The 21,788-nt window shown below is 52.2% G+C and overlaps 1 protein-coding gene across 2 annotated transcripts in view; it reads right to left on the bottom strand.

The window, feature by feature from the left end:
* Positions 1-365: 365 nt before the first annotated feature.
* RIN3 (Ras and Rab interactor 3) overlaps positions 366-21,788 on the bottom strand; it is a 174,540-nt gene continuing 153,117 nt past the window's right edge. For both annotated transcript variants that reach the window (XM_054448274.2, XM_054448275.2), the window contains exons 8-10: positions 13,471-13,602; positions 4,227-4,390; positions 366-1,428 (exon numbers count right to left, since the gene is read on the bottom strand). In XM_054448274.2, the coding sequence (XP_054304249.2) occupies positions 1,108-1,428; positions 4,227-4,390; positions 13,471-13,602 (617 nt within the window). In that variant the 3' untranslated portion in view covers positions 366-1,107. The remainder of the gene's footprint in view (positions 1,429-4,226; positions 4,391-13,470; positions 13,603-21,788) is intronic.

Below are 21,788 nucleotides of genomic sequence, written 5' to 3'. Positions count from 1 at the left end.
TGTACTCCCGCCAGGGCAGCAGAATGAGCTGAGACCCCATCTAAAAAAAAAGGCTTCCTGGAGGAGGATGTATAGGAGTTGACCAGGCAAAGACTACGGGGAATGGTGTCCCTGGGAGAGGTGACAGATGGTTCTGATCCTAAGCTGGGGATGATGGGAGCCAAGGATGGTGGGAGGCTGAGGGGCAGACAGGGGCCAGGGTCCCAAGGGCTGAGGGTGGCTGAGAGTATGCCACAGGTTCTGGCAGAGGACAGGATCCCCATGGCAAAGAGGGGGTCTTCTGAAGCCACCTTGGAAGGAGATGAGGCTGTGAATGCGGGGCTGGCTGTGCAGAGCTCCAGCCCCTTCAGAAAAGGAGATGTCACTTTCAAAAGGGCTTTTATTAAATCCTCCCCACACGATGTCTCCTGCAATCTGCCGCAGCTCTGGGGCGTGTCCTGTAGGGAAAGGCCCTGTTTTCCCTGAGGCGGGGCTGGGCTTGTCCATGGGTCCGTGGAGCTGGCCCTGCTTGGCGCCCTGGCGTGTGTCTAGCTGCTTCTTGCTGGGCACAGAGCTGCGGGGTCTGGAGGCACCGGGAGCTAAGGGCAGGCTCTGGTGCAGGGGTGGAGGCCTGTCTCTTAACCCATACCCTGAGGTGCTCCTGAGATCCTGGGTCCACCCTGAGTGGCACGGGGAGCAGCTGTGGCCGGTGCTCCTTCCTCGGCCAGTCCTGGGGAAACTAAGCTCGGGCCCTTCTTTGCAAAGATCGAGGATGGGGTGGGTGTGGGGGACCCATGGGGAATGGCCTGAGGAGGTGCGTGTGAAGAGGGCGCGGGTTTGTTGGCTGCAGCGGCCTGGAGAGCCTCTCGCCTCTCTGAGCCTCAGTTTCCCTTTCCGTCTAATGAAGAACATGCCGTCTCGGTGTCTCAGTGCTATTAGGACTTGCCCTCAGGAAGTGGCCTTGGACGAGCGTCATGTTATTTTCACAACTGTCCTGCGACGTTGACCTGGGCACGTCATGGAATGGCCCATGTCCCTCTGCTGCGTGGACGTCGCTGTCGGGAGTGCGCAGCCAGAGGCGGGGCCAGATGTGCGCCTGGGGGTGAGGGGAGGCGCCCCGGGAGGGCCTCACAGGAAGTTGGGCTCCCGCACCACCAAGCAGGGTGGGTTCCCGCCGCCGCCGCCACCGTCCAGGGGCCGGTAGACAAAGTGGAAGTCGCGCTTGGGCTCGCTGCGCAGCAGGTAGCCCTTGATGCGGTGCGGCAGCGCGTCGTCCGCCAGCTGGAAGCAGCGCCCGTCCACCAGCACGAACAGCCGGTGCACCTGCGGCCGCGCCACCGCGAACTTCTCCGCGCACTGCGCGCACAGCGCCTGGGCCTGGGTGTCCGCCCGCGACGCCAGCGTCCGCGCCTGCTGCTCGGGCTCCAGGTACGACACGCAGATGAAGTCCTGAGGAGACAGGCGGGGCCTGTGGTCACGGCGGGGCCCTGTCTCCCCAGGCGCCCTCTCCCGGCCCAGGCCCCTCCCTGGATGGATAGCGGGTGGCGGGCGCCGAGCGGTCTGTGAGTCCGGCACCTGCGCCTTTCCGGTCTCTGCCGCGAGCCTGCGGAGGGGCCCGTCCGCCTCCCTGCCTGGCTTCCCAGCTGGGCCGACCGTTCTGGGAGATGAATTAAGGGGCGTCTCGGAGTCCCTGCAACGAGGAGCCGGCGCTCCCCCTGGCCGCCGGTCCACAGGCTCCCCATCAATCATTCATTCATTCATTCATTCATTCATTCTCTCCCCTCCTCCAGGTGAGTTCCCTGCACCCCAGGCGCAATGCTGGGCACGGAGGGCAGCACAGATAAGAAGGGAGGTGCGGGCCCGCCCGGGCATCCCATAGTGCGGGCGGGCAGCACAGTCCAGCCCCTTAGGGCTGCAAGGGCCCTGGGGCTCTGAAGAGCTGCGTGGGGCAGGGATTGGTAAAGCGGAAGGGGACCGCGTGAAGGAGGCTGGGCGCAGTCGGGTGGGGAAGGCCCGGCATGAGCAGGGCGGGCAGGGCGAGGCGACGCCTGCGGGCTGGGGCTGGGCACTCGCAGCACGAGCAGGGCGCCCGCCCGTCGTCCTCCACCCCTAGGGACCCAGCCCCACACCTGCCGGGCTTTGAATTTGCTCCCACTGCCTGTGTGACCTTGGTTCGTCGAGCCTCGGCTGTAAAGTGGGGTTAGCGCCCGCCTCCCAGAAATGGGCGAGCAGGCGCTGGAAGCTCCGGCCCGGAGCAGCCTCGCCTTCCCCGGGGCTCAGGGCTGCAGGCAGAGACGCTGCGCGCGGGGCTGCCCCCTTGTGGCAGGATTGGGAACAGCAGGCCTGCGCGGGAAGCGGCTGAGGATCCCGGCTCGGCGGAGACCGGGATGGCCACTGGTGGCTAGGGCTTAGGCGAGGCCGGGCTCCTGTCAAGAGCTTCACGGGGACCGCTCATTTCTTCCAGGAGGGGAAAAGCCCGGCCCACTCCCTCCGTCTTAGTGGCTACCTTAGGGCTCCTTGTCCTCCATTAGGCCTCCTAGGGCACTATCCACCTGCTGGGGACTGTCCAGCTCTGGGCTTCCCCTCCCCAGGGAAGGGTGCCCACCCCTCAAAGCATGGTGTGCGGAGGAGGCACTGGGAGGGGGCAGAGGGTGATGCCCTCCCCAGATCCCAGATGTGGTGCTGAGGGGACCCCCCCCTCCGAAGCTTCCATCTCCCAAACAGTGGGTGGTCGCTTTCACCCACACTCTGTGTGGCTCAGCATCAGGAACCCCTAAGGCAGAAGCAGGAAGTACGGGATGCCTGGGCCAGGCTTGGACCAAGAGTGTCCATGTCCCTACAGTCCGTGGGAGGCCGGGGTGTTGGGAGGGGATGGGAACAGAGGTGTGCTGGAGCTGGCTCACACCCGCCAGGGAGAGCCGACTGCATACACTTCTTTCCAATTCCACATTCAGTGATGCCAAGTTGAAGTTGGCCATGGAGGACTCACACCATGGAAATGGACAGAAGCTAAAATCAGAGCTTTTGCTTTCTCCCTAGAGAGTCAGTTATTAAATTGATTAGCCATAGTCGGCCTGTGTGGGCAGGAAAACTGAGTCCCAGAGTGGGGTAGGGATTGCTGAGGGTCACACAGCAAGCTAGTACAGAGCCGGATCCAGAACTCAAGCCTCCTGTCTCCCAGGCCTGGGCTCTGCTTATTATAGATGCACCATCTTGAAAGCCAGGAGTGGGGCTCAGGACCGGTGTGCTCTGGGTGTCAGAGGAGTGAGTCTGCATAGCTGCTCACAGCTCTGGATGTGCCTGGCTCACTAGTTCAACTCTCTCCCTTTTTTACACACCCAGTCCCGCTCTGTCCCAGGCCCTGGGCTTGGCGCCCCTGAGGCATGTGAACCATGGGCTGTGCCCTCCCAGAGGTGACAGCTTCATATGCAGAGGATGATAGGATGTGATATGCACTGTAAAGGGGGAGGCCGCAGGAAGCCCATAGGAGGGCACCCCACCCAGCCTGTGGGAAACGGTGTGTGCGTGTGTGTGTGTATCAGGGAAGGCTTCTCGGAGGAGGGGCTGTTGGAGAAACTGAGTTGTCTTAAAGGATGGGCAGTGACAGCCAGCGAAGAAGGGGAGATTGACCAGTGAGGGCAAGAGGTTGAGCAGCCAGTGAACTGGGCTGGGCATGTTTGGGGAACTGGGGGCAGCTGGATTTGATGCAGCCTGGGGGTGGGTGGGGTGATGGAGTTGGGGAGGGGCAGGACCGGTTTGAATACTGAGTCTGCATAGAGAGAGGTATGGGGAGGGGTGGGCCACTGGGTTGGTGGGGGTTACGCAGACCCTTGGCAGCTGCTGCATTTGTCCAGGGACTAAGGAGCAAGGCTGTAGATCAGCCTGTGGGCTCCTTAAAGCAGGGACTGGGATGACAAGTCCCCATCTCCAGCCCCTGCACGGTGCTGGGTCCTAGGAGGCGCTAAGGAATGATAGGTGTGTCTCATTCCTCCTGCACCCTTCCTGCTTGCCCAGGGGAACACCGATGCCTGCTGATATGTTTCTAGATGCACCCAAGTCCTGGATACACTGGCAGCAGGGGCTGGGGGCCCTTCCTCTGGTGTGGGGAGTCTCACTGCTCCCCTAAGGCAGGGCTGGGTGGCTGGAGCAGCCAGGTGATGTCACGGCTCCTTAGCCAGGAGGCAGCAGGGATGGTGTCTGGGACATGGTCCCACTGGGCCCCTCCCGCTCTCAGTCCCAGGCCTCACCTGCACGGAGGAACGGGAGGCCCGGGCCTTGTTGAGCGTACGCCGGCGCTCCCAGCGGTGGATGGAGTCCTGCACCTCCACACTCAGCTGCCGGGTCACCGTGATCTTGTCATAGCTCTTGATGTGCTCCAGGGCCCCGTAGGTGGTGGTCAGATAGTAGGAACCTGCGTGGACAAGGGTGTGGAATCTGAGCCAGGACTGCCTCCGCCCACCAGAGGCAAGGAGCTTGGCCTGCCCCACCCACCTCCTCCAAGCCCCACCCACCACCACTGCTTGAGGCACATCTGCAACACCTGCTTCAACAGCTGAGCTCAACCCCACACCCACCCTCCAGCCTCAGAAAGTTTCCTAGAGTCCAGCCCTGAGCTGTCTTGGCCCTGCTCAAAACTTTTCACTGGCTCCTCTTGGGGACGAAACTCTTGCTTATTTAAAAAATGATTTTTAAAACATTAAAAAATTTAAAGGATACACAAGAAACAAATCAAAACCACAATGAGATACTATCTCACACCAGTTAGAATGGCAATCATTAAAAAGTCAGGAAACAACAGGTGCTGGAGAGGATGTGGAGAAATAGGAACACTTTTACACTGTTGGTGGGACTGTAAACTAGTTCAACCATTGTGGAAGTCAGTGTGGCGATTCCTCAGGGATCTAGAACTAGAAATACCATTTGACCCAGCCATCCCATTACTGGGTATATACCCAAAGGACTATAAATCATGCTGCTATAAAGACACATGCACGCAGATGTTTATTGTGGCACTATTCACAATAGCAAAGACTTGGAACCAACCCAAATGTCCAACAATGATAGATTGGATTAAGAAAATGTGGCACATATACACCATGGAATACTATGCAGCCGTAAAAAATGATGAGTTCATGTCCTTTGTAGGGACATGGATGAAATTGGAAATCATCATTCTCAGTAAACTATCGCAAGGACAAAAAACCAAACACCACATGTTCTCACTCATAGATGGGAATTGAACAATGAGAACACATGGACACAGGAAGGGGAACATCACACTCTGGGGACTGTTGTGAGGTGGGGGGAGGGGAGAGGGATAGCATTAGGAGATATACCTAATGCTAAATGAGGAGTTAATGGGTGCAGCACACCAGCATAGCACATGTATACATATGTAACAAACCTGCACATTGTGCACATGTACGCTAAAACTTAAAGTATAATAATAACAATAATAAAAAAAGAGAAACCTCAGTGTGGGGAAAGGGGTGGCCAGGAGACAGGGTGGGCAGGAGACTTCTCACTGTGTGTGTATCACATATAGATGGTCTCTGAGTTATACTATGGTTCCATTTATGATTTTTCGACTTCACGATGGTGTGAAAGTGATATACATTCAGTAGAAGCCATGCTTCCAGGACCCATATAACCATCCTGTTTTTTACTCTCAGTACAGTATTCAGTACATTACATGAGATATTCAACACTTTATCATAAAATATGCTTTGTGTGAGGTTTTTTTTTTTTTTTTTTTTTTTTTTGACTAAGTCTGGCTCTGTTGCTCTGTTGCCCAGGCTGGAGTGCAGTGGCATGATCTCGGCTCACTGCAACCTGCACCTTCCACGTTCAAGCGATTCTCCTACCTCAGCCTCCTGAGTAGCTGGGATTACAGGCGCATGCCACCATGCCCGGCTAATTTTTGTATTTTCAGTAGAGATGGGGTTTCGCCGTGCTGGCCATGCTGGTCTTGAATGCCTGACCTCAGGTGATCCGCCCGCCTCAGCCTCTCAAAGTGCTGGGATTAGAGACATGAACCACCGCGCCTGGCCTGTGTGACTGATTTTTGACACACACACAATAGGCTTTTTGATGATTTTGCCCAACTGTAGGCTAATGTAAGTGTTCTGAGAATGTTTAAGGTAGGCTAGGCTATGATGTTCAGTAGGTTAGGTGGATTAAATGCATTTCAACTTAAGATATTTTCAACTTATGATGGGTTTATTAGGACACAACCTCATTATAAATTAAGGAACTTTGATATGCTTTAGAATTTTGAGCCATGTGAATGCATTATCTATTCTAAAAATAATTTTTAAGAAGAGAGGAAATTTTAATTATGGTTATACTGTTACGTGCAATTTTTAAAGATTTTAAATAAGTATAAAATTTGAATCATTTATGTATCCGTTTCTTAAGTTAATTCACACATAGCTCACTGGAGCCTCCAACTCCTGGGCTCAAGCGATTGTAGGCTGATTTTTACATTTTCTATAGAAAAGGGGTCTAGCTATGTGGCCCATGCTGGTTTGAACTTCTGGCCTCAGGTGATCCTCCTGCCTTGGCCTCACACATATTCTTAATACACAATGTTTCCTAAAGTAATTTAAGCTTTGAGATACTTCAGACTACAAAATTTTCATGAACTTTTAAGATAAAAGGCAATATTTTACATGATGCTTACAAATTCGTTCCCCTGAGCTTGTTTGGGACTTTGGTTAACAGGTTTGAGAAATACTAACTTTGTTAAGCCCCTTCATTTTAGAGAGAGAAAACCGAGTCCCAGAGAGGGAAGGTGGCTTGGCTAAGGTCATGGGGAGATCAAGGGCCCAGAGGAGCGCGAGGAGACCCTGGACACCCTGGTCTCTCGGGTCTCCAGCGCCGCCCACCTCCATGGTGCTTCCTTGGGCTTTTCTACCACTGGACAGGCCTTTCTGCCCAGCCCTTCCAGTGCCAGGATGATGATTTTTTTCTTTTTTTTTTTTTTTTTAGATGGAGTTTCGCTCTTGTCGCCCAGGCTGCAGTGCAATGGCGCGACTTGGCACAGTGCAACCTCCGCCTCCCAGGTTCAAGCTATTCTCCTGCCTCAGCCTCCTGAGTAGCTGGGATTACAGGCATGCACCACCACACCCGGCTAACTTTTTGTATTTTTAGTAGAAATGGGGTTTCACCATGTTGGCCAGGCTGGTCTCGAACTCCTGACCTCAAGTGATCCACCCGCCTTGGCCTCCCAAAGTGCTGGGATTACAGGCGTGAGCCACCATGCCTGGCCAGGATGATGATTTTTGACATGAGGCAGATTCCGCTAGTGCCACACTCAAATCGCGTCTGCCTCTTCTACCTAACTGAACTGTGCTTTTATTTGGGGAAGTAACATCAACTGAAATGCTCACTTCCCAGACTTCCTTGCAGCTTGGGTAGAGGCAACAGACTCTGCTGTGGCCCCTTAGGTATAAATGGAAGGCTGGGTGGGGCTTCCAGGAAAGCCTTTGAAAGAGACAGACTCAGTGGATGCATCCCTTTGGGTTTTTGCCTGTCACCCTTCCTTCTGCCCGGAACCCAGAGGCATTACTGGGGGCACTGCAGCTGTCTTCTAATCACAGGTGACAGACACAAAGCCAAAGGCCCACATGCTAAGAAAAGATGGAAAGAGCTGGGACCATAGTTCCCTGGATGCAAAATGCCATCCTTACTAGGTGCTTCACCTGGACTTCTTGATGCAAGAGACAAACCAATTCCTTGCTCTGACTTAAACCACTATTAGTTACTTTTGTGAGTTACGTGCAGCCCAAAGCATTCCTAGCTGTTACACTGGGTGAAGCTGGCCCACACATCTCCACCAGTTCTACAACCAATATGGGAAAAGTTCACACCCTGGTCCAGTAGGTGGTGAGGTGGGGGTAAGATAAAAGGGTTTATGGCCACAGGATCACCCACCCTTTCATAGCAGTATAGAAAGATGGCTGGGCGTGGTGGCTCACGCCTGTAATCTCAGCACTTTGGGAGGCTGAGGCGGGCAGATCACTTGAGGTCAGGAGTTCAAGATCAGCCTGGCCAACATGACGAAATCCTGTCTCTACCAAAAATACAAAAATTAGCCGGGCATGGTGGCACGTGCCTGTAATCCCAGCTACTCTGGAGGCTGAGACAGGAGAATCACTTGAACCTGAGAGGCGGAGGTTGCAGTGAGCTGAGATCACGCCACTGCACTCCAGCCTGGGTGACAGAGTGAGACTTCATCTCAAATTAAAAATAAATAAAAATAAATAAGAGACATTTTTTGAAAAAACGAAATTAAAGCTACCATGGAGGTTGGCTTGGTGTCCCTGATAAGAGAAGAACCACTAAACCACTTATGTATCTCCATTTTGAGTTAGGTTTAAAGCCCCAGGCCAGGAAGTTGGCTCTGGTGCCCCCAGCCCTTGCTGCCCCGAGTCCATGTCCTCTACCTGGCATCCCTCAGTCATCCTGTTTCCTGTCTGGCTTATGTCTTCCTGGCTGGGAATGGAAGAGGTGAGTGCAGTGTGCTGACTGTAAACCTTCAGTTTTGGAGTCAGAGAACAGGATCTAGGTCTTTGCTCCGTAGCAGCTAGCCCTGTAATTCAGGTGAGCTAATGGCCTCTCTATGCCTCAGTTTTCCTCATCTGCAAATGCCATAAAGTTGTGAAAAGGAAAGGAGTATGTGTAAAGTACAGGGCTTCGGAATGTATGAATAACGCGTGGTGGCTACGAGGCCTCAGGGAGGTGCTCTGGGGGTGTCTCACCCTCGCAGGTGAAAGGGGAGCAGCCACGCCCTGCTGCTGCACTCTTGCCTTGCTGGAGTCCGGCTTCTTCGTGAGGCCTCTCTGCCAACCTTCCTCTTTGACTTGGGGCCATGAAATGCCTGCCAGGACCACCAGGTGGCAGGCGGCCCCACCGTGAGTTCTGGAGCAGGCTGTTCTCTCTGGGGCGAATGCGTTGATTGGAAAAACCCACTGCCCCTAGAAAGATACCAGCCAGGCATGGCCAGCTGTCAGGCAGACTAGGGAAGGGACATGGGCAAAGGGGTCCAAGAGGGCACTTTTGGGACCAGCCTAGCCAGGATTTTAGCAAAGGCTAGGATTCTGGGCTGGCTCCAGCAAGGTGCCCAGCAGCTGCCTGGGTCACCTGTCTGCCCCATGACTTCACAGGGGCAGGGGGTGGGGGGAGTGGGAACACAAGAGAGAGGCTAGAAAGGGGGCTGGGGTCCCAGCAAGCTGGCACTCAGGCCCTTCCTTGCACAAGTCCCTGATGTCTCCTGCCCCACATGCCTGCTGCAAGGAAGTGGGACCCCGTGGCTCATCCTTTGCTAAACTGCAGCACGTGGAACAGGCTGAGAGAATTTGAAGGTCCCAAGGTGCAAAGAATCCGACTTGCAGGCTTTCTGTTGAACACAGAATGGGTTGCTCACCTGAACTACAAAACACTGGAAGGCAGGGCCCAGCTCCAACTCTCATCCTGCCCCATGTGCTAAGGTCTGAATGTTCGGGTCCCCCTACCCCCAAATCCTATGTTGAAATCCTAACCGCCAATGTGATGGTGTTAGGAGGTGGGGCCTTTGGGAGGTCATCAGGTCATGAGGGTGGAGCCCTCATAAATGGGATTAGTGCCCTTATAGAAGAGGTGCCAGCTGGGCGTGGTGGCTCACACCTGTAATCCCAGCACTTTGGGAGGCTGAAGCAGGCAGATCACTTGAGATCAGGAGTTCGAGACCAGCATGGCCAACATGGTGAAACTCTGTCTGCACTAAAAATACAAAAATTAGCCAGGTGTGGTGGCACAGGCCTGTAATCCCAGCTACTTGGGAGCCTGAGGCAGGCGAATTGCTTGAACCTGGGAGGCGGAGGTTGCAGTGGGCCAAGATCATAGCACTGTGCTCCAGTCCGGGTGACAGACACTCTGTCTCAAAAAAAAAAAAAAAAAGTGCCAGAGAGCTGTCGTGTCCCTTCTGCCATGTGAAGATACAACAAGAACCCACCATCTATGAACCAGAAAGTGGGGTTCTCACCAGACACTGAGTCTGCTGGTGCCTTGATCTTGGACTTCCCAGCCTCCAGAACTGAGAGACATACATTTCCATGGTTCCAAAGTTATCCAGTTTATGGTATTTTATTAAGCATCCCAAACAAACTAACACCCAGCCACCACTGCAGAATACGAGAGCACCCAGACAGTTTGAAAACTGCCAATCTAGCCTGATGACTTCACTTCTGCAAGCCAGAGAGGTTAGGTGACTTGCCCAGGGTTTCCAGCCAGTCAGAGGCAGAACTGGGCCCCAAATCCAGCCTCCAAACTGCTCTTTTTACTCCACTTTGTGTTAGTTCTCTTAGATTCTGGCAACTTAAGTTCCCAAGAGTCTGGGGATTCTGGGAACCCCCACCTCCCACCCTCAGCATCTCTGAGCTCTGTCAGGGCTCAGTCTCCCTCCCCACCTGCACCGCAGAGGTTGAGGTGATCAGGTACCTCTGCACCACCACCCCACTAAGCCAGGAGGGCTAAGCTGGAGAAACTCAGAAACACCACCTCACCCGTGACCCTCTGCCCTGGGACCCAGATCCATTGAGATGAAGGGTCCAGGCTGTTGAAAGGTGGAAACCCCTGCCCTCGCTGGAGAGCCCCAAGGTCATCTTGATGCCAGAGGCAAACACCTGCAAGGCTGGCTGTCCTAGGTGCTGTGACCTCCCACACCCTGACTATTGAAGTAGGGCAGAGAGAGGTGCAGGGATGTGCCCGTGCCACCCACCCCCACTGCTGGCGTGCACAGCGTGGTGTGGGTTTGTCCTCTGGCCCTTGGAGCTGCCATGGGCAAGGTGTGACACTGCCGTGGTCAGACAGGACTGCCAGGAGGGACAGTGTGCCCTCTGCCCTCCCTATGGGGCCAGAGGTGGGGTGGGGGGCTCTGCCTACTCAAGTCTGACAAAAGGGCTGGATGCAGGCCATGCAGGCAGCCTTGGGCAGAATCTAGGAACTGTTTAGCACCTTTATGAACTTTTTTTGTACTTTGGCTTGTCCTCCAAATACTTGAAGTAGCCCAGAATTGACATGCTCTCCAGCCTCAAGAACTTCTCTCTTTCCACCCAAATCCCCTAGGCTTCTGGGAACAGGAAAAAGGACCCCAGGAGGCCATGGCGGGATTGGGGTGGGGGACGCAAGTCCATAGGAGAGGGCTGCTGGCCCAAGGATGTCCCTGCCCTTTTCCTGCTCAGCCACTGTGCCTGTGGTTCTTCTGTGTGCATGCTGAGAGCTTCCCTTCCTTGGGGAAACCAAGGAAGAAGGCCCACGAAGTCCTGATGAGGTAGAAGTCCCAAAATGTGGGATGCAGAATGAGGCATTCATTCATTCACACAAGGCTATCAGCCTTACTTGTCTTGTCCTACACCACAGCCCATGTGTTTGGCATGGATAAATGGGTGGGTGGATGAGTGGAGGGGTAGATGGGTGAGTGGATGGGTGGATGGATGGATGGATGGTAGATGAATGGGTGTGTGATTGGGTAGGTGGGTGGATGGGTAGATGGATATGTGGATGGGTAGATGAATATGTGGAGGGTGGGCAAATATGTGGATGGGTGGGTGAGTGAATATGTGGGTGGGTGGGTGGGGGAATATGTGGATGGATGGGTGGGTGGGTGAATATGTGGGTGGGTGGGTGGGTGGATGGGTAGGTGGGTGGGTAGATGGATATGTGGATGGGTGAATGAATATGTGGAGGGTGGGCGAATATGTGGATGGGTGGGTGAGTGAATAAGTGGATGGGTAGGGGGATGGGTAGATGGATATGTGGATGGGTGGATGAATATGTGGGTGGGTGGGCGAATACGTGGATGGGCAGGTGGGTGGACAGATGAGTGGACGGATGGATGGGTGGGTGGTTAGGTGGATGAGTGGATGCATGGATGGATGGGTAGGTGAATGGGTGGGTGGATCGATGGATGGGTGAATGGGTGGGTGGGTGGATGGATGGATGGGTAGATGGTTATGTGGATGGCTGGGTGAATATGTGGATGAGTGGATGAGTGCATAGATGGATGGATGGATGGATGGGATGGGTTAATGGATGGATGGATGATGGATTGGTGGGTAGATGGATGGATGGGTGGATAGGTAGATGGATATGTGGATGGGTGGATGAATATGTGGATGGGTAGCTGAATATGTGGATGGGTGGGTGGGTGAATACGTGGATGGGTAGGTGGTTGGATGAGTAGATGGATGCATGGATGGGTGACGGATGGGTGGGTGGATGGATAGACGGATAGGTGGGTGGATGGGTAGATGGGTGGGTGGGTGGGTAGGTGGATTAGTGGATGCATGGATGGATAGGTAGGTGAATAGATGGATGGATAGATGGCTACACTGGGCAGCAGATAACCATTGCTGAAGAAACCTTGGCTTTTCTTGAATTCCTGGACCTCCTGGAAGACAACTTGTTCCCATTACAGGACATTTTTAACTACAGAGAAAAAAAAAGGTAGATACAGAGGTCCCAGTGCCACAAGCCAAAGTTATATATGACAGTAAACGTCATGGCTTTAACACGCTCCCCTGAGCTGTCAACAACTCATGGAACTATCTCATCAAACTATCACCCCAGAGACTGGAACATGCGAAAAAAAAATGTGAACAGATGCAAAGAGGGTCTGCTCATCTCAAGAACCACAAAGCCCAAGGGGAACCCTCAGGGCCTGGGAGGATGGTTCTCTCCTTTGAGGCTGATGTCTCAGAGGGGAAGTCAGGGCTCCCTCAGAGCTGATATCTGGACTGGCTGCCCCTCAGGAAATTCTTGGTGGATGGGTGGCTGAGGCTAAGTGGGTGGGAGGATGTGGTGGGAAGGAGGAAAGGGGAAGGGAAACTGAGCGTGGGGTGGACCAAACCACACCTCTGCCTTCATCCTATTGGGGAGCACAGGGCTTCTTACTCATATCATTAACTTCCCAGTGATGGAGGTCCTGACCCAGGGCTTATGAGCAAGGGGCCGAGAGTCCCTGGGGGTCACCCCTGTCTAAGAACTGATTGTCACTGTCTGTCAGACTCTTACTGTGAGCACTGCCTGCCACTTCAGCCCCTTCTTTTACACTACTACCTCCTGCTGTTCCCGCTACAAAGACTGCCTTTTCCCTTTTTTTTATCAGCTGGCTCCTATTTATCCTTCATTGCTCAGCTCAGATGTGACCTCCTCCAGGTAGCCTTCCCTGACTGCACAGTCTGGGTAACATGCTCCTATGCCTTCTGGGATTCCAACTATTCCAGCACTTGTTATGTGGAGGTGGCACAGTCTCTTGACTGGCTCATCTCTCCCCCTAATCTGTGAGCTCCTGCAGGACAGGACCTGTGTAGGATTCACATTTGCATCCACGGGTCCAGAGCTCAGCCAGTCTGGTATCCAGGAGGTGCTTGTTGGGCCACCTAGAGTGCCCGTGGCATGGCTGAGTTGGGGGTGTGCAATGCACCTGATGGGCAGGGGGTGGTGACTCACCCTCCCCCAGCTGCAGGGCGGGGTCCATGAGCTCCATCATGTACTCCACATTGAGAAGCATCTCCGTGAGGTTGCTGCGGGCCAGCACATACATAAGCACAGGCAGGAAGTCATCCGCCCCATAGGGCTTCCCTGGGAAGAAGAAGGAGGCAGAGGGAGATGAGTTCCCGGCTTTCCTTGTGAGATGCTCTCTGCCCAGGGTAGGGGACAGTGGTTTGCTGAGTGTGGATGGCGATCCCTGGAAGAGGAATGTTCCCGCTCTCTTATGACTCTCAGGACAGAGAGGACCCAGGGAGCAGCCTCCTCAGGAGGCCTGAGAAACAGTCCAAGTTTAGGAAGAAGGAACTGAGAAAGTGCCCTCGGCTGGGTGGAGCAAGACCCTGACCCCCTTCCCCTTTCCTAGTCCTCCCTCTCCATGCCGCCCCCTGCTGCTTGCTTGACAGACAAATTCACGTCACATTTATTCGCGGACCCACCCAGAAGCATTCATGGCTCCTGGCAAGGTTCCCTATCCCCACTAATCATACATCTCCCTCCCACCTGCGAAACAGAAATCTCTTCCTTACCTAGACACTACGAGACCTGAAATGTCACCATTCAGCCTTCTTCCTTTTTTTTGCGTAAACAGTGCCCTTTCCTAAGGCCTTCTTTTAAAATGTAAAGACCCCTGGAAGTATCATCTCATCACTGCTGCCTTTGAGGGAGATGTTCACAGGGCTCAGAGCATCCTGACAGCAACAGACCCTTTGCGTGGCAGATGGAGGGTGCTCTATAAAGGAACAGTGGCAGAAAGGAGGGTGGGAGGTGGGTCCGAAAGATGCCTCCCCAGTGTGGCTCTTGGCTGGCTCTGAAGATTGCCCATTTGGCAACGCAAAGCCCAAGGCTGGAACTGTGGGTGGAGAATTCTGACCAGAATAGAATCTTCCTGCAGGCCCCTGGCTGGTCTTCTAGCCAGACTCTGCAAGTGCACTGGAGAAATGAAGCTTCGGTGAGCAGTTCTGCATGGTGGGAATGGCCACGCCTGGTCCCCAGCCCACCTTCTCACTTCCTCTAACCAGAGGGAGTCCAAGTCTCAGGCAAAGGTCTCCAGACTCAGCTGGGGGTTACCAGGTCTGGATGTGGACCCCAGAATAACCCATGCCAGTGCTGCTACCTTTGTGTTTTGGGTGAGATTAATAATCCATCCAAGCACATGCCAAGCAATGTATAGCTCTTGCAAAAAGTGTATTTCTACTTGACATGTTTACAAAGGATTTAGGGGACCATCAGGAAATAACACCTGATAAAACAGTAACATCTAAATAAAAATTTGAAAACCATCAGTACAAATATAAATTACTAGAGAGATGATACTATAGGAAACATAAAAATGCAAATAAGCAAGAACCTACACAACTACTCTTTTACAGCAGCAAATTTGGCTTTGAGTTTCCTGCTGGCCAAAGCAAAGAGGAAAACACAATCAGTTACATTCTCACTGTCCATGAAGAAAAAATAGACCTATTTCTTGGGGGAATCAAATTATTTTTCTAACTCTTAGCTTTAAAAGAAAATTTTCACATGTGGCTTCATTTGGGGACATAGAGAGATATGCCTGGTAAGTTCCTAACGCACACACGGATGTTTGACTCGTGATGGACCTACCATTGTGTCAGGTGCAGCTCATGGCAAGCACTTCCAGGGGAGGAAGCAACTTTCTTTTCCCTTTTTTTTTTTTTTGAGACAGAGTTTCGCTCTTGTCGCCCAGGCTGGAGTGCAGTGGTGCCATCTCAGCTCACTGCAACCTCCGCCTCCTAGGTTCAAGCAATTCTCCTGCCTCAGCCTCCCGAGTAGCTGGGATTACAGGCATGCACTGCCATACCCAGCTGATTTTTGTATTTTTAGTAGAGACGGGGTTTCACCATGTTGGCCAGGCTGGTGTTGAACTCCTGACCTCAAATGATCCGCCCGTTGCAGCCTCCCAAAGTGCTGAGATTACAGGTGCGAGCCATGGCGCCCGGCCTTTGAGACAGGGTTTCACTCTGTCACCCAGGCTGGAGTATGGTGGCTCAATCTCAGCTTACTTGCAACCTCGCCTTCCTGGGCTCAAGCAATCTTTCCACCTCAGCCTCCTGAGTAGCTGGGACTACAGGCACATACCACCACACTCAGCTAATTTTTGTATGTATATATTATTTGGTAGAGATGGGGTTTCGCCATGTTGCCCAGGTTGTCAGATTTCATAGTGAACTCTGCACATTCACATCTGTCCTCATTAACAATGAGGCTGCCTCCTCCCTGAATAAAAGACTTCAGAGAGCTAAAGTGACCCTCCTGGGCAACTGCATGCTACACTGCTGAGAGGCGCGGTGTGAAGGCCGAGTCTCCAACCCCAGACCTGGGTTCAAATCCCAGCTCTACTACTCACCAGCTGTGGACTGTAGCAAGCTCCTTCCCTCCTCTCGCCTCGGCAGGGAGGTTGGAGAACGAGGTGCCTGAGGATGTTTGAGGATTAATTGAAATGGCGCAGGTGGTCACAGCCATAGCAAAGCCTGAGGCAAAAGGAAAACTGCGTGCCCCATATGTGTTTATCAAAACAGCCTCTCATATTTTGAACCAGGTGGAAAAAGTTAACAAACGCGCTACACTCAAGAAACAACGACTGTATCTAAAATCTGGTTGCCAATCTGTTCGCTTTCTACTGTCAGCCATCACAAAAGTATGTGGGCCTGGAAACTGCAGGCTGATTGGAAGTGACTGTTCCTGTTGCACAGTAACGCAGAATCATAAAACAGACAACAGCCTGACTTCATTGAAGATGTGGCGGCCAGGCGTGGTAGCTCATGTCTGTAATCCCAGCACTCTGGGAGGCTGAGGCAGGCGGATTACCTGAGGTCAGGAGTTCGAGATCAACCTGGCCAATGTGGGGGAACCCCATCTCTACTAAAAATACAAAAATCAGCCAGGCATGGTGGCGTAAGCCTGTAATCCCAGCCACTCGGGAGGCTGAGGCACGAGAATCACTTGAACCTGGGAGAGAGAGGTTGCAGTGAGCCAAGATTGTGCCACTGCACTCCAGCCTGGGCGACAAAGTGAAACTCTGTCTCAAAAAAAAAAAAAAGTGGATATTTTGTTCATCATGGCTTTTCTTTGCATCAATTTTTATTTTTTAAAAAATACTGCATTAAAATAGTACTTATCTTGTCACATGAGCCCAAAGTTCCACTCTTAGTCATATATATACACCTGAGAGAAACAACAATATATTTCCACACAGAGACCTGCACACAAATGTTCATGGCAGTATTGGTCATAATAGCCAAGAAGTGGAGATGGCTCCACTTGTCCATCACTTGTGGATACACAGGCAAAATGTGGTGCATGCACACCATGGAAAAGTCTTTGGGAATAAAACGGAACAAGCTACTCATACATGCTGTGATATTGATATTTGTTCATTTTTTTGAGACCGGGTTATAAGACTGGCTATTTTTTTTTTCTTTTTTTATTTTTGGTAGAGACAGGGTTTTGCCATGTTGCCCAGGCTGGTCTCGAAGTCCTGGGCTCAATGATCAACCTGGCTCAGCCTCCCAAAGTGCCGGATTAAAGACGTGAGCCACCACGCCTGGCCGCTGTGATATTGATAGACCGTGATGATATTATGCTAAGTGAAAGAAGCCAGCCATGGAAGACCACATATTGTACGTATGATAGGATTCCATCTCTATGCAACGTCCAGAATAAGCAAACCCACAAAGACAGAAAGCAGATGAGTGGTTGCCTGGAGCTGGGCAGAAAAGAGAATGGGGAGTGATTGCTAATGGGTACAGAGTTTCTTTTTGGGGTGATAAAAATGATTTGGAAATGGAGTAGTTTTAGTTGTATGACCTTGCAAATATACTGAAAACCACTGAATCTTTTTTAAAAATTATGTGTATATATACATACGCACACACACACACACACACACACACATATAATTTATCTTTGTGGTTGAGTTTCTTGGGCATCCCCCTGCGTTTTGCCCCTAAGGCGAGTGTCTTCCCTCCCTGCCAGGGCTTGTAATTTCAGGGTCACATTCAGCAACCAAGAGGTCTTGTGTTCCTTGCCTGCGCAGTCTGTTCTAGCCTGGTGTGAGTAACAGAGACTAGTGGTTGCTTTCCTTCCTCCTGCATTGTCCAGTCTCTGTTTTCTTTTTCTTTTTTGTAGACGGAGTCTCGCTCTTGTCGCCCAGGCTGGAGTGCAGTGGCGCGATCTCGGCTCACCGCAACCTTCACCTCCCAGGTTCAGGCGATTCTCCTGTCTCAGCCTCCTGAGTAGCTGGGATTATAGGTGCTCGCCACCACGCCTGGCTAATTTTTGTATTTTTTTTTTTTTTAGTAGAGATGGGATTTTGCCATGTCGGACAGGCTGGTCTCAAACTCCTGACCTCAAGTGATCCGCTCGCCTCAGCCTCCCAAAGTGCTGGATTTACAGGCGTAAGCCACCGCACGCCCGGCCCCAGTCTCTGTTTTCAAAGTCACAGAACTCCTGACTTTTAGCCAGGATAGGGCCACCCCAAATAAAGACTCCATTTCCCATCTTCCCTCATAGCCTTGGCGGCCTTGTCTCTAAGTCCTGGCTCCTGCAGTATAACACTGGCACCATGGAGGCCTCCAGTCATTTTTGTCCAGTGAATGTGGATTCTGCTCATGGCCCGTCCTTGTTTAATTTTTTAGACAATGCGGCCCCTTGTGACCTGCCTTTCTGGCCACATCTGCAAAATGGGCCAGGAACACTGGTGCTGATGACATCCTGGGATGGAGGACACCCCAGATGTCCACAGGGCCACGGGTGAGAAACCCTGCTTGAGGGAGTAATGACTTTCAGCCAAAGGATGGCCCAACTGGGGCCCTAGGTCTGAGGACTTCAGGGCCGGCCATGTGGGTATGAGAGGCGCAGGGAGGGAGGGGGCCCAGGACTGCAGCTATGGAAGGTCCTTCACCTCCTCTTCTCCCCATGTTTTCCTTGAGGAATCTTGACCGACAATCCCACGTTCCTACTAATTTGACTCATCCTTCAAGATCTGCCTCCTCCAACTCCAAGAAGCCCTCCTGGGCTGCCCCAGGGTTACTGGTGCTTACTCTACTTTCCATCTTCCAACTTGAGATGACATTCTGCCTCCATCACCCTCCCACATAACATCCCACTGGGCTGCACCACGGCCCATTCCCTGAACTCTGAGTGCACTCTCCCCTCTCCAGGCCTTTGCACACACAGTTCCCCCCCGCCTGGGACCCCCTCCCTACCTTCCTGTTATCAACTTCTCCTTGTGCTCTCCCACATCCTCCAGCACAGCTGGACAGTTCCTGCTCCAGCTCCCATATGCCTTGACTGATTCAGAGCCTGCCCCCTTCTTCACATTGTGAGTATGCTGAGGGCAGGGATGGAGGCTGTGTGAGCCAGAGTGAGTCACTAACCCTCTCTGAGCCTCTCTCGCATCACTGCCTTTCCAGCCCCCAGCATAGGCTTGGGACGTAAGCTGCTGATAATGGACTGAACTATGCCCCATGTGTGTACTTACTGGGTGCCACTCTGTCCTGCCAGGGGTAGGGTCATGGTCATAGACACTGGGATGTCCTGTGGGCCTCAGACAGTGATGTGCTGGGAAATGCTTAACAACTGGCTCTCTGAAGGAAAAAAATCAACCTTGATTTGTAGCATTTGCCAATTTCCATGGATCTAAATATTTCCACAATTTCCAACTTCAAGCTACCAACAAGAACACAGAGCTGGGAAGAGTTAGATGCACACAATCAGCTCCCATGAGCTGGTGAGAGCTGACTCCAGCACACCATTGGCTTTAGTTTATCACGCCCAACCACATTTGCAGACCCTGATGGAGAGGAAAGGATTGAGCATCTTATCAAAACCACTCCCCACCTCACCCCCACCCAGGGCCCCCATTTGTTGAGGAAATTGAGGCTCAGAGATGGGAGAAATTTGCTCAAAGCCCTACAGCTGGTCAGTAGCAGAGCTGGGACTAGAAACTGGGTCTCTGGCTGTTGACGTTGGTGAGAAAGTATCCATACAGGCATGATAGCTCCTCATGGACCAACACAAGCTTCAAGCATTGTTTAAACGCTCTGGGTTCCAGCCCAACATTTTGGCAGTTAGGGCTGCCCTCTCCTTCCTGAGCAGCCTGGAACCCCAGGCTCAGGGCTAAGCCCTGAGCACATCGGGGCCTCAGGAAATGCCACTGGGATGTTAGCTGCAAAATACTTCTCCTGTGAGCTGAACATCTGTCTTGGGTGGACCAGAGATCACGTCCCTTTGGCTGTGCATCCAAACACCCTGCTGACTGCAGCCTCCACTTCCTGGTGATTTCTGCTTTCTTTTTTGCCAAGTCACATCTGTTTGCCATCTGTAGGTAGCTGATCACATTTCAAAAAGCTGGCTGGGGTTTTATGCATATTTCATCCGCTGGGAGATTTTGGAGAAGGAAAGCTCTCTTTAAGATCAAAATGAGCTGAAGGGGTGCTCAGCTGGGTCACACAGACAGTGAAGATTAGAAAGGCCCTAATTCCAGCCTGGGCAACATAGTGAGACTTTGTCTCTACTTAAAAAAAAAAAAATCAGCTGGGTCTGGTGGCATGCATCTGTAGTCCCTGCTGCTCTGGAGGCTGAGGTAGGAGGACTGCTTGAGCTCGGGAGGTTGAGGCTGCAGTGAGCTATGATTGTGTCACTGCACTCCAGCCTGGGTGACAGGGTGAGGAAGCATTGTCTAAAAGAGGGGCTAGCAAATTTTTTTCTGTAAAAGGCCAGAAAGTAAATATTTTTAGTTTCATGGGCCACACGGTCTCTGTCCTAACTATTCAACTCAGCCCTTAGAACATAAGCAGCCCTAGATGCTGAGTATGGATATGGGTTGTGTTCCAATAAAACTATTTGCAAAATTAGGCCAGAGTTGGCTGGGAGGGCCACAGTTTGCAGAACCTGATGGAGAGGAAAGGATTGAGCATCTTATCAAAACTACTCCCCACCTCACCCCCACCCAGGGCCCCCATTTGTTGAGTGGGCTCTTACTGAAAGCCAGTGGCTGATGCTGCAACCCTGGGGCAGCACGAGGCTCATGACTGTGCCCTGCCCTGGCCCTCGCTTTCCACCATGATTCCCACTTAAGGCCACTTTTTTCCTCCCAGAAGTCTTCCTTGAAGACCTCCTCAGCTAGGGCCAATGACCTTGTAATGGCTCTCCCCAGTCCTGGCATTACAGAATGGGAAAGTCAATATCACACGTTAACTCAGAGAGGCCTTCCCTGACCACCCAGTCCCAGGACAGCAAACTCCTCCAACACTCCTCAGACCCCCTACCCTGCTTTATCCACCCCAGTTGCACGTTTCACCTTGGAGGATATATTTTGCATTTCTGTTTACTTGTTATTGCCTATCTCCCCTCCTCGAATGAAAGTTTTACTCGGGCAGGTACCTTACCTTGTTCAGTGTTTATATCTGACACCTCAACAGTACCTGGGTCTATAGTAGGTGTTTAATAAAAATATTTGCTAAAAGCATGAATGAATATCAGTTATCACACTGCAAGACGCTTGTTTATTTAATGCTTGTTTTTAGCTTGAATTGTGAACATCCTAAAAACATGGGCTGGGTCTTCTGGGTTTTGCTCTTAACATCTGCATTGTCAAAAAAAGTTTGTTGAACTGTTGAATGAATGAATTTATTTGATAAAAATGTGTGACAGCAGGAAGTAGAGGCCATTTAGAACAGTAGACTTCAAATCTGTGTTTGCAATGGAAGCCTTTGGTAATGGGTACCTTATGCACAGTTCAGCTTCTCAGGGTGGGGCAGCAGAGCTGGCCTGCTCATCTCCTTTCAACTATGCCCCTCCACTGTTCCCATGGTGGCCCCCAGCTATGTCTGTGGCCCCTAGAGAGTTTCCTGGAAATAGTTTGAAAACTACTGATCTAGTCTGAACTTTCAGCTGCACAGACGAAAGAACTGAAGCCTCGGCAGAGAAATGGTTGGCTGGAGGTCACTTGTAAAGTCTGTGGCTGTCATGAGATTAGAACCCAGCCCCCTCTCTCCCACTGAGCTCCTTGAAGCTACCCTGTTTGGTTGCTTGCACTTTGCACAGATGCTGGTTAAGTCTCAGTTCTGCTTTGAGCTACACTGTGTCCCTGAGGAAAACACTCCAGCTCCCTGGGTTCCTCTTCAGAGAGCTCAGCCCACAAGCCAGTCAGCTACGCAGGCTGTGGGCTCTGAGGTCTGAAGCCACGAAGTCCCACTCTGGCTTGAAAAGGCATGAGGTTGGAGGCACTGCAAAACTCAGCCATGACTTGTGTC

The sequence above is a fragment of the Pongo pygmaeus genome, chromosome 15 (genome assembly GCF_028885625.2).
Source record: "Pongo pygmaeus isolate AG05252 chromosome 15, NHGRI_mPonPyg2-v2.0_pri, whole genome shotgun sequence".
Lineage (NCBI taxonomy): Eukaryota > Metazoa > Chordata > Mammalia > Primates > Hominidae > Pongo > Pongo pygmaeus.
The sequence above is the reverse complement of the archived record's forward strand: the minus strand, read 5'-3'. Positions and strand labels throughout refer to the sequence as shown.